We start from the raw sequence: 13,285 nt of genomic DNA, 5'->3' as shown, positions 1-13,285 counted from the left end.
TAGCCTTAACTCCTTCAGTCTGAGAACATGCTTTTATGTGTTGTTCTTCATACCACCAGGTGATTTTACTCTGTTTATGGCTGACATATAGTTGTGATGGGATTGATGAAGGCAATATGTAATGCTGTCTGTTCAGTCCAGACAGTTTTATTTTTTACCACATACTTCTTTTTCTCCCTTTTCCTTTGTACTGAGGAGTAATTATACCTGACCTCCAATCCTCGACTCTACCTTCCTCCCAGGCCAATCTGCACATCTGGACTAAATAAAACTGTCTGGACTAAATAAAACTGTCTGGAGATAGCAGAAATCATTCATTCTTTCATTCATCATCTAATCTTGTGTTGCCCCATGAGGAGTGTAGGAGCCCAGGGCTAGGCAAGTTGGTCCTGACATTTAAGATGAGAGTGACCAGCCTCACTCATCCCTGAGTGGCATTACGTGAGCAATAAACCCCAGCCACCCTTTGGATGTAAACCTGCACTGGCTTAATCTGACTGGAGCGCCTTAATTACCCACTAAACCACCAGGTGCCATAATTTGGTTATTTGGTAACCATTCAGCATTGTAAATGGTGTCCTGGTGGACAGGGAACAATAATAAAAACAAGTCATGAGATTAAAGGGGCTGACTCCTTGAATGCAACAACATGTTTTTCATTTTGTTCTTGATCATCTCCAGATGATTAAATTCAGCTTAGAATGAACTCTTTAATTATGGTAGGTGGGGTTAGATATAGCATGCATTAACTTCTTCATTACAAAGTCTTCCATAAGCTGAGTAAGCATGTTAGAAAGCAACAAGAACAAACTAAAAAAATACATTAGATCAGTGGGATTAAATTCCATATGATCTTGTCTTTGGGGATTAAATTGGATAACTATTTTCATCAGTCTGGCTCTTTGTCTGTGGTGTAAGGCTGTATCCTGTAAGGGGTGGCCATGGCAAAAGCATTTAACCATTTTTGTTCTTAGCAGCAATCCCTCCTTCCATGACACATAACCTTCGCTGTATTTCCCCAACTTGCTCTTGTTCATCTCCTTTCCTTCTAGTCACTTCACTCTCAAATTCCCTCTCATTCTCTCCACTTCACACTCACTTCACATTGCTTAGCCACCTCATTGCTGCTTTATATTTTTTCCTTCATGAATCTCCACCATTCTTCACAGATCTTGCAAATGCTTATTTATCCCTCAGTATTACATGAGAGGCACCTCCGAGGTAACATGATTTAACAGCTCTGACTCCTGATTTATGTCCTTTAAGCATTATCCGTGCTCCATTGTTGTATGTTAATATTGGAACTGGTGTGGTGTAATAGTAGCAATTGCAACCCAGGTTCATTTCAGCATGAACCCACTGGACTGCAGGCTTAAACTGCCTTCCTCCTGCAGTCCACAATCTTCCTTTTGAGGAATAGGGAAGTCATTGAGGGACATGTATATAACCAGGCACGGGAGCTACCTAGTTACTTAATATCGATGCCATTACTTGAAGGTGTCCTTCTTCAGTTTCTAATAGAATGTTCTGTCTTGTAATGGAATATGACATGAGAATGGTCTTATGGATGTGTGGGGTAAAATTGGTTGAGAGGATCTCCTCATAAGAGCTGCAAAGATGGATGGGATTGTAAAATATTAGAGAAGAAATTTGTTCATTTTTGAAGGCTCCAACATGCATTCGTTGGCCTTGGTCACCTAATGGCGGCTCTCCATGCTGCTGGATCTCTGGCAGCTTCCCTGTGTAGTCCTTTATTCCTGAGGTCACATTTAATGACCTCTTCCCAGGTCTTTTTCGGTCTACCTCTCGCAACCCTACCCCCAACATTAACACTTCTCACTTCCTGCACCCACTTAGTGTGGTGATACTTGGTTTTTTAGGGTAGCTGTACATTGAGTGGCAAGCTAAATGATTTCCTGTAAACCAGGAAAGCATTTACAACCCTGGGTGGTAACCTTATAACCAACCAACACGTGTTCCCTACATGACAATAAGTGGGTTGACGGAGGGTTAGTGCCCCTCCCCGGAAAACAACTAATAATACAAACAAGAAGCCTCTGACCAGGACTGACCAAAAGGTGACGACTAAGGACCAAAAAAAGGACATGGTACAGATAGCTACTTGGAATGTAAGGGGTACAAATGATGAGGTGAAAGAGAGAGAGATTGTCCAGGTGCTTGAGGGTGCGAAAGTGGATGTATGTGAATTAACTGAAACAAAATGGCGAGGTGAGAGAATGGGAGTATGGATGGGGTATATGCGCGGGAGTAAGTGAGAATGAGAGGGCAAGAGAAGGAGTGTGTATTGTTGTGAGTAACAGATGGAAGGAAAATATTAGAGAGTATGGATTGGCTGGCTCAAAGATTGTATGGGTAATATTGAAAGTTGGACTACGATTGTGGGCGACTGTGTGCGTGTATGGGCCAACGCAAGATCGTGCAAGCAGAGTGAGAGAAGAGTTCTGGACAAATGTGGAAGTGTGCATGGAAAAGTTTGAAAGGAATGAGGGAGTTTTGGATTGGATATACGAATGGAAAAGTAGGGAATGTGAAGGTGGATTGAGTTGTCAGTGAGTGGGGTGTGCCTTTAGAGATGGATTAGAATGGCAGTGCTTTAGTGGACATTTGTGCCGGGAGGGGGTTGGTGATAGCCAATACCCTCTTCAGACACAAAATGATCCACAGGTATACATGGTGTGTGATGAGAAGGGTGGGTGGTGAACTGAATGAACGGAAGACAGTGACTGACTGTGTGTGTGGATGAAAGGATGAGAACGTGTGTAATGGATGCAAGAGCATATAGAGGCTGGGGGAGTTGACTTTCTGACCACCACCAAGTGGTGGTCAGAATCAAGGTCCAAAGGAAATGGAGAAATAGAAGAAGGGAAGGACAGGAGGAAGTAGTTCATTCAAGTAGAGCGGAAGGGTTGCAGGAGGACGGAAAAAAGGCAGAATATAAGAGGGAAGTGGAGGTGCAATTGGGTAAATGTGGATTGGAGCAGGTGAGGGATGTGGAAGGTGTGTGCAAGATATTCTCAGAAGAAATCTGTGCAGTATTTGAGGTGGTGTATGAGTTGAAGAGACGATGAAAGGGGGTGCAGGAAACAGCATGGTGGAATGAAGAGGTGAGACAGGCTGTGGCACAAAAGGAAAAAGCATATAGTGAGTGGATGAGAAATGGGGGTGGAAGAAGTTGAGAGATGGAACACAGAGATATATGTAGAGAGGTTGAGAGAGGTGAAAAGAATAGTAAGAGAGAAGAGAGTGAATGAGGAATTTGCAAGGAATTTGAGTGTCAAGTGAAGGGAATTTAAGAAAATGTTCTGGAAAGAAGTAAAGAGAGTTAGACAGGGTGCCAAAGAATTTAGTTGGGGAGTGAAAGATAAAAATGGTAGATTACTAGTTGAGAAGGGAGAAAAAGTGAGCAGATGGAGAGAACACTTTATAGAATTGTTGAACACAGAGAGTGAAAGCAGTGCGAGTGTAAGTGGGTGGGGAATGACTGGGAGACTGAGGGATGTGAGAAGAGAAGAGGAAATCAGTTGCTGAAGTATGGGGGAGAGATAGTAGTAGAATGGATGTGGAAGGATTGGCCTGGGAGGAAGGTAGAGTCGAGGATTGGAGGTCAGGTATAATTACTCCTCAGTACAAAGGAAAAGGGGGAAAAAGAAGTATGTGGTAATCATGGGGACATTTGTCTTCTTAATGTAATAGGAAAAGTGTATGGTAGGATATTTATTGACTAGAGTTCGGGAAATAACAGGAATTAGTTGGAGAAGAACAGGGAGGTTTTAGGAAGGGAAGAGGTTGTGTAGATTAGATATTCATTCTTAGATCTTTAGTGGAAAAGTTTCTCGTGAAGGGAAAGAAGTTGTATGCGGCCTTCATGGATTTGGATAAAGCGTATGACAGGGTGGATAGACAAGGATTGTGGAGAGTATTAAGAATATATGGAGTAGATGGTAAGTTGTTGAATGCGGTGAAGAGTATGTATGAGGGTGCTAAGTCTGCAGTGTGTGTGGATAGTGAACTGGGTGAGTTTTTCTCTTTGAAGGTTGGATTGAAACAAGGATGTGTCGTGTCTCCATGGCTGTTCAATCTGTATATGGATGGGGTTATAAAAGCGATACAAGGTAGGGCAGTGGATGTTGGAGCAGCCCTAGTGAGAGAGGACAGTGTCTAGAAACTCCCTGTACTGTTGTTTGCAGATGATACTGTATTGTTAAGTGAAGATGAAGGGGAGCTGCAAGGCTTTGTGGATGAGTTTGGGAGAGTGTTTAAGAAACGGAATCTAAAGGTGAATGTAGGGAAGAGTAAAGTTATGGTCTTCGAGAGAAGTGAAACCAGTGAATGTACAGTGAGGTTGGATGAGGAGGAAATGGAAACTGTGAGTGCCTCCAAGTACTTGGGTAGTGTGATGAGTAAGGATGGAAGTTTAGAGGGTGAAGTGCTTGAAAGGGTACAACAAGGAAGAAAGGTTGCTGGTTCCTTGAAAGCAGTGATAAGAAACAGGGAAGTGAGCATGGAAGTGAAAAAGTTACTACATGACAGTATTGTCATACCAACTCTAACATATGGAAGTGAAGCTTGGACCTTGTTGGAGGGACAGAAGTCAAGAGCGAGAGCAGTGGAAATGAGTTATTTGAGAGAAGCATGTGGAATCACATGGAGAGATAGACTAACAAATGAGGAAGCGAAGGAGCTTTATGGTGTGGATGTGATTGGAAGCATTTGGAGAAACACACTGAGGTGGTTTGGCCATGTAGAGAGGATAGAGAATGAGAGACTGATAAGGAGAGTGTATGAGTGAGGTACAGGGGGGAGAGGGAGGGGGAAGCCAAGGATGAGGTGGAGTGGAGAGGTATATGAGAGAGGGGGGGGGGTGAGCTAGGAGCAGGGCATTGAAATGGCGTTGGACAGGTTGACATGGAGGCGATTTGTTTGTGGCCACCCCTTACGGGATTAAGATAGATAGATAGACTTGCTCCACTCAGTTATCATCCCCCATCCTCTCCACATGCGCAGACCATCTCACTTTACCTTTCCTCATCACAACACCAATACACTCCAGTCCCAGTTTACCCCTCAACTCTTCCATAGTGAACGTAGCCCCTCCCAGATGTTACACTCAGGATTGTAGTGCACATCCACCATATTTTTGTCATTTCTGTACGTCTGAGCCTGCGAATATCCTCTTCCATTACTGCCCAAGTCTCACTGCCATGCAGCATTACAGTCTTAACACATGCTGCATACAAAGATCTCTTTGCACGGAGGGAGAGCCCTCTCAGTGTCAGGAGAGGCAACAGCTCCTTGATCTTCATCCAGCTGCTCCTCACTCTAGCCACAAAGCTAGCTCCAGCCCCACCTCCAGCACATAACATGTCTCCTAAAGAACAGAACTCTTCCACACACTCATGAGACTCACCAGCTAGTTCAATCCTTTCATGCCTGACAATCTCCACCTGCTCTACCCGACACACTGCACACATGAAATCAGCATTATCTTGCAGTCTACCTCTAATACCACAAAAGTACAACTCCTGTGCATCCACTTATCTCAGACACTGCACAAGATAGAATTACTTCCCACGTCCTTGTGGCAGATTGCACATGGCCACTGTCCCTCTTCTTTGACAGTATCGCCACCAGCCCTAGATACCATCACTATTGTTTTATCTGCATTTACTCTTAAGCCCTTGTGCCCCATACCATCTCTCCACTTCCTAAACTTTTCCTCTTCCTCCCTTTCATTCTCTGCATCAGCATACAACATCTCCCACGGGAGTTCATTTCTGATGTCATGTGAGAGGGCTTCAAGTACCATGATAAATAATAAGGGGCTCAAAAGTGACCCCTGGTGCATACGAACATTCATAGAAAACTCCTCAATCAGATCTCCATTCACTCTTAACTGGGTGTGAGCACTCACATTCATGGTCATAACCACCCTAACCAGCAACTCCTTGATCCCAAGCTTTCTCATTTGCCCACTTCACCACCTCACCCAGGGACTCTGTCAAAGGCCTTCCCCAAATCAACAAAAACCAAGTACAGGTCCCTTTTCTTTCCTGTGCATTTTTCCTGAAGCTGTCGAATAATGAATATGACATCAGTGGTCCCCTTGCCTGGCATAAACCCAAACTGCATCTCATCAATATTCACTCTCTCTAATCATACCTTCTAGAACTCTCACCATTACTTTCATTATATGGTCTAAAAGCTTTATGCCTCAATAATTTCCTCTTTCCATGGCATCACCCTTCACCGTATACACATTTACGATTATACCCTTCAGCCAGTCATCAGGGACAACGCATTCATATATAATCTTATTTATCAGGTCAGTGACTAACGTCATTCGTATATCTACTGAGGCTTTCAGTATTTCAGCAGTCAACCTAGACACACCTGCTGCCTTCCCCACCTGCATCGTGCCTATTGCCTCACTCACAGTAGCAGCAACAATCAAAGGCCAAGGGCCAAACACTGATTCAGCTGGTTCCAGACCTTCCCTGTCCCAGTCAAACTCCTCATTCAACAACTGGCTCTAATGCACTGTCCATGCATCTTTAATATCCCCACTCTTCACCATTACCTTTCATTCATCATTCTTCACACACTGCTTACCTGTGATATCCCTATTCTCCCTCTTCATCAGATTTGCCTCCATAAATATCATATTCTTTCCTTTCCACACCATTTAGGTTATCAAGTAAAAGTCTCTGTGACTCAGACTTCACTTTGTAAACCTTTTTTCCAGCCCTACGCTTGGCAGCCAAGTATTCCCCTTTGTTACCAACTTTCTTCCATTCCCAGAAAAGCCATCTTTTCTCCTTAACTTCAGCTTCTACAACCTTGTCCCAGCACCAAGTTACTTTATGTCTTGGTGGGCCTCTTGTCTATCCAGATGTATTGGATATGTTGAGAGGATAACTCAAGGAGTTGAGTAAGGTTTAGAAGTATAGAGGTACTAAGCCATTACTGGAGAGGTTGTCCAAGGAAGACTAATGTCATGGTAGTGTGTGCTGACTTCAGATCAAGAGATATTGTTTGATGGCTGGGACAGAATAGAGAAAGGCGGAGGAGTGGTCTCAGGTGAACAAATGTGACCCATGGTACATGGAAGATAGACAAAAATTTGAAAATGGGAAAAAATTAAAAAGTGCTGGTGGCAGTACTATCAAAACAGAGGGAGTGTGGCCATGTGCAGTTTGCCACAAGGGTGTGCAGTATATTTGATGTGGGTACGTAAGTGATGTAGTGGTATTAGAGGTAGGTTTAGAAAAAATGCTGATTTCATGTGTTTGATGTGTAAGGAAGAACATGTAGAGATTGCCAGGCATGACAAGATTGGTTTTGCTGGAAAGTCTCTTGAGTGTGTGGAGGAGTTTTGTTATTTGGGTGGCATGTAATATGCTGGAGATGCTGCTGGAGCTAGCTCTGTGGCTAGGGTATGAAGTAGTTGGAGGAAGTTTTTGGAGCTGTTCCCCATCCTAACATTGTGAGGGCTCTCCCCCCCATGCTAAGGGATCTTTGTATGTGGCATGTGTCAGGAGTGTAATACTGTATGGTAGTGAGACCTGGGCAGTAAAGGACAAGTATATTAGTAGGCTCTAATGTACAGAAATGACAGTGATTATATGGATGTGTTTTGTGTCCCTGAATGCAAGGCCTGGGTGCAATTGAAGAGTTGAGGGGAAGAAAGGGACTTCAATGTATTGGTATTGTGATGAGATGGGGTAGACTGAGATGGTTTGGGCATGTTGAGAGGATGAAGGACAACAGTTGGGTAAAGAAGGTAATAAGTGTGAACATCAGGGGTAGGGTTGCAAGAGGCAGACAAAACAGACCTGGGATGAGGTCATTGTATGTGACCTCAGGGATACGGGACTGAATAGGAAGGCCACCATAGAGCAGCATGGAGTGCTACCATTAGGTGGCCAAGGCCGATGCATGCAAGTGTGTTGGAACCTTTATAAACAATACAAAGTGATACGAAGTTGCAAAATACTGTACGTGTGTATGGATGAGCGAATGAGAAGACAAGTGTTGGATGAAAGGGTGTGGAGAGGGTGGGGGAATGGAGTCTCGGACCATCACTTAGTGATGGCCAAGGTAGAGCTGCAAAGAAAGTGGTTGAGGAGGCGAAGGGGAAGACAGGAGGAAGCAGCTCCTGTGAGAAGAGTGGAGAAATTGCAAGATAGTGAGAAGAGGACAGAGTATAAGAGCATAGTGGAAGAAAGATTGAGAAAGTATGAGCTAGAGCAGATGGAAGGGGTGGAAGACGTATGTAAGATATTCACGGAAGAGATAAGCGCAGCGTGTGAGGCGGTTTGTGGAGTGAGGAGGAGATGCAAGGGTGTGCAAGGGACAGCATGGTGGAATGATGAGGTGAAACGAGCTGTGGAACAAAAGAAGAAGGCATATGGTGAATGGTTGGCGAGTAGAGGTAGGGGAGAAGATGAGAGAGAGAGAAGAGAGAGGTATATGTGAGCAGGAGAAGGGAGGTTAAGAGACTGGTGAAGGAGAGTAAGAAGAAAGTGGATGAAGAGTTTGGGAGGAATCTGAGTGTGAAATGGAGGGAGAGTAAGAAATTGTTTTGGAAGGAGGTAAAGAAAGTAAGGCAGTGTGGAAGGGGAAATAGTAGGGGAGTGAAAGATAGGAATAATAGATTGTTGGTGGAGAAAAGAGAGAAATTGAGGAGATGGAAGGAGCACTTTGAGGATTTGTTGAATGTAGAGAGTGAGAGCAGTGTGAGTATAAGTGGTTGGGGAATGGCTGGGAGAACAAGAGATGAGAGGAGGGAGGAAGAGATCAGTAGGTCGGAAGTAGTGGAAGCGATGAAGAAGATTAAGCTGGGAAAGGCCCCAGGAATTGATGGAGTGTGTGGTGAAATGCTTAGGTATGGGGGTGAGATTGTTGTGGAGTGGATATGGAAGTTGTGTAGATTGGCTTGGGAAGAGGGAAGGGTTCCAGAGGACTGGAAATCAGGTATAATTGTTCCTCTGTACAAAGGAAAGGGGAGAGAGAAGTATGTGGTAACCATAGGGGTATTTGCCTTCTTAGTGTGACTGGTAAAATATATGGTAGAATACTCATTGATAGGGTTAGGCATATGACAGAGGAGCTAGTTGGAGAAGAACTAGGGGGATTTAGGAAGGGAAAAGGGTGTGTAGATCAGATATTTGTTCTAAGATGCTTAGTGGAGAAGTATCTAGAGAAGGGAAGGAAAGTGTACGCTGCCTTCATGGACTTGGAGAAAGCTTATGACAGAATAGATAGGAAAGGTATGTGGAAGGTATTAAGAATATATGGAGTGGAGGGGAAATTGTTGAGTGCTGTGAAGAGTATGTACGAGGGAGCTAGGGCTACGGTGCGAGTGGATGGTGAGCTGAGTGAGTTCTTTGATCTCAATGTGGGACTGAAACAGGGGTGTGTAATGTCTCCATGGCTGTTTAATATATATATGGATGGGGTCGTAAAGGAGGTACAAGGTAGGGCAGTGGATGTGGGGGTGGCCCTAATGAATGAGGGTGAGATTTGGAAGCTTCCGGTGTTGCTGTTTGCTGATGATACAGTATTGTTGAGTGAAGATGAATGGGAGTTGCAAGGTTTGGTGAATGAATTTGGGACAGTGTGTAGGAGGAGGAAGCTGAAAGTTAATGTAAACAAAAGTAAAGTTATGGTGTTTGAGAGGAATGAAGTCACAGAATGTGCAGTGAGGTTGGATGGTGAGGATATGGAGAATGTGAGTGCATTCAAGTACTTGGGTAGTGTGATGAGTAAGGATGGAACTTTGGGGGATGAAGTACGTGAAAGGGTACAGCAGGGAAGGAAGGTTGTTGGCACACTGAAAGCAGTGATGAGAAATAGGAGGTGAGTATGGAAGTTAAGAAGTCACTGCATGATGGTATTGTGATCCCTACCCGGACGTATGGAAGCGAGGCGTGGACCTTGCAAGAGGGGAACAAGTCAAGAGTGAGAGCAGTGGAAATGAGTTACTTGAGAGGAGCATGTGGAGTGACATGGAGGGACAGGTTGACGAATGAAGAAGTGAAGGAACGCTGTGGGGTAGATGTGGATGTGGTTGAAAAGATTAGGAGAAATACACTGAGGTGGTTTGGACATGTGGAGAGGATGGAGAATGAAAGACTGACTAAGAGGGTGTATGTAGGTGAGGTGGAGGGAGGGAGAGGGAGGGGTAGACCGAGGATGAGGTGGAGGGATGGAGTTGAGAGGTATATGAGGGAGGGGGGGGTGAGTTGGGGGGAGGGGAGTCAAATGGTGGGTGACAGAGTGACTTGGAGGCGTTTTGTCTGCGGCCACCCTTTGCGGGATTAGGGCGTCGGGCTATAGATAGATAGATAGATAGATTTTTAAAATGTGCTGGGAAGCCTCCTAAACTGATGATGTTGCATAAAGTTTTATTGTCTTTATTTTTAGGCAAGAATGAGGGTTTGGTCATTGTTGTCATATTGACCCTTCAGTCTGACTGCATGCATCCATCAGCTGAGCTGGAAAGGATTTCATTATACTAGACAGAAAGATGTGCTGTAGTCAGTTTAATCTTCCTGTGCTTTATTTGTTTCAGGTTTAACCAGTGCTATGGTGTGCTTGGAGTGCTTGATCTTCTTCACGGTACTGATGACAAGTTCCGGGCCTCCAAATGCTTCTCTCGCCACCTTATGATGCTGTCGTTCGTGCCACCACGGGAAGCCTACCCTGACCACCTCCCCACAGAGAAAGTCATCAAGGGAAAACAATGTTGAAGGCCATTGAGGTTCAGTTCTGGAAAAGGTAGTAAAAAGAAAGTGTAGTGATAGTAGTGCAGTTAGTCCTCATTTAAAGCTGTTAAACTTGGAGTGCTTTTATTATTAACTTGCTGATTGACAAATACCTTTTCTGTATTTAGGATTGCTTGTGATTCTGTATAAAGTTGTATGACAAAAGTTTTTAATAAGTAAACGATGATGATGATGATGATTATTATTATTATTACTATTATTATTATTATACTTCTGTAATACTTCTTTAGTACATATACTTATATGATATATAATACTTATACTTATGTGGTACGTGGGGGCGCCCACCATCCGCTCACTCGATATAGTACTGTTCTCGGGTGTCTGTCCTTTCCTTCCATCCTCTTCTGTCTTTCTTTACTTAATTCTTTCCTCGTCTTTCTGCCTACGGGTGACCTTACACTCCGTCTTTTGTCATTCTTTCCTCTTCTTTCTGCGTATGGGTTACTCTACACTGAGTGACGAGCCGAATGGTTTCCTGTACAGGAAACCATTTACTACTCTGGGTGGTAACCATATAACCAAATTATGGCGCCTGGTGGTTCGTGGGTAATTGCAGCGCTCCAATCAGATTGAGCCGGTGAAGATTTATATCCAAGGGGTGGTTAGGGTTATTGCTCACGTAATGCCACTCAGGGATGAGTGAGGCTGGTCACTCTGATCTTAAATGTCAGGACCAACTTGCCTAGTCCTGGGCTCCTACTCTTCTCATGGGACAAGGTAGGATTGGATGATGGATGGATGATTATTATTATCCATCCATCCATCATCCAATCCTCTGTTGCCCCATGAGGAGCATGGAAACCCAGGGCTAGGCAAGTTGGTCCTGACATTTAAGATGAGAGTGACCAGCCTCACTCATCTGTGAGTGGCATTAAGTGACCAATAAACCCCAACCACCCTTTGGGTATAAACCTACACGGGCTCAATCCAATTACGGTGCTTTAATTACCCACTAAACCACCAGGCGCCATAATTTGGTTCTGTTGTTATCACCCAGCATAGTAAATGGTTTCCTGATGTACAGGAACCATTTGAGTTGTCATTCAGTGTAGTCACCCACAGGCAGAAGGAAGAGGAAAGAATGAAGGAATGAAAGACAGACGAGGGAATATAAAGTCACCCGTAGGCAGAAGGAAGAGGAAAGAATGAAGGAAAGAAAGACAGAAGAGGAAGGAAGGAAGAGAGGAAAGGGCTGACACCCAATGCAGCACTACATTGAGTGAGTGGATGGTGAGCGCCTCTGCCTACCACCAATTTTATTATTGTTATTATTTTTATTATTGTTATTATTTTTATTATTATTATTATTATTATTATTTTGTGCTTTATAACCCTTCAGTTGTGAGCCAGAAGAATGTCTTAAGTCACTTAAAGCAACATTTTGCCGGGACATAACAAAGAGTTTAAGTGTGAACTGGCTGTAAATATCAGTAGCAGACAGTAATGTTCAGTCATCCCTGTTTTTTTTTGTGAGTATTAGAAAACAGACACACCCATGAACTGAAAATCCACAGATAATTAAAAACCATCTAAGAGAGCTCCCATAGCCATATTTTAATCATATAGTTGTCTAAAAACCATTTGTAATGCTGTAGAACATTACCAGACATTAGAATCTGCTTGTTTATCTCTGCCCATCTATCTGTCGAATGCCAGACACCTTAATCCCGTAAGGGGTGACCACAAACAAATCGCCTCCATGTTGCCCTGTCCCCCGCCATTTCATTGTCCTGCTCCCAGCTCACACCCCCCTCTCTGATATACCTCTCCACTCCATCCCTCCTTCGTATCCTCAGCCTCCCCCTCCCTCGGCCCCCCCTCTACCTCACTCACATACACTCTCCTTGTCAGTCTCTCACTCTCCTTCCTCTCCACATGGCCAAACCACCTCAGTATGTTTCTCCTAACACTTCCTATCACATCCACATCCACACCACAACGCTCCTTCAATTCATTTGTCAGTCTCTCCATGTGACCCCACATGCTCCTGTCAAATAACTCATTTCTACTGCTCTCACTCTTGACTTCTGTCCCTCCAACAAGGTCCAAGCTTCTCTTCCATACGTTAGGGTTGGTATCACAGTACTGTCATTTAGTAGCTTTTTCACTTCCATGCTCACTTCCGTGTTTCTTATCACTTCTTTCAAGGAACCGGACACCTTTCTTTCCTATTGTACGCTTTCAAGCACCTCACCCTCTAAACTTCCATCGATACTTATCACACTACCCAAATACTTAAATGCACTCACATTTTCCATTTTCTCCTCATCCAGCCTCCTTGTTCATTCACTGACTTCACTTCTTTCAAAGCCCATAACTTTACTCTTCCCTACCTTCACTTTTAGATTCCGTTTCTTAAACACTCTCCCAAACTCATTCACCAAGCCTTACAGCTCCCTTTCGTCTTCACTTAACAACACAGTATCATCTGCAAACAACAGTACAGGGAGTTTCCAAACACTGCCCTCTCTCAT

The 13,285-nt window shown here is 44.0% G+C and overlaps 1 protein-coding gene across 1 annotated transcript in view; it reads left to right on the top strand.

Annotated features, from left to right (window-relative positions):
- LOC145398002 (fatty acid hydroxylase domain-containing protein 2) overlaps positions 1-11,457 on the top strand; it is a 56,317-nt gene extending 44,860 nt beyond the window's left edge. The window contains exon 7 of the mRNA XM_080270971.1: positions 10,595-11,457. Within this exon, the coding sequence (XP_080127097.1) occupies positions 10,595-10,772 (178 nt within the window). The 3' untranslated portion in view covers positions 10,773-11,457. The remainder of the gene's footprint in view (positions 1-10,594) is intronic.
- Positions 11,458-13,285: the final 1,828 nt, after the last annotated feature.

The sequence above is a fragment of the Coenobita brevimanus genome, chromosome 5, assembly GCF_032717465.1.
Source record: "Coenobita brevimanus isolate Jiangsu-jjx chromosome 5, ASM3271746v2, whole genome shotgun sequence".
Lineage (NCBI taxonomy): Eukaryota > Metazoa > Arthropoda > Malacostraca > Decapoda > Coenobitidae > Coenobita > Coenobita brevimanus.
This window is presented reverse-complemented; position numbering and strand designations above follow the sequence as displayed.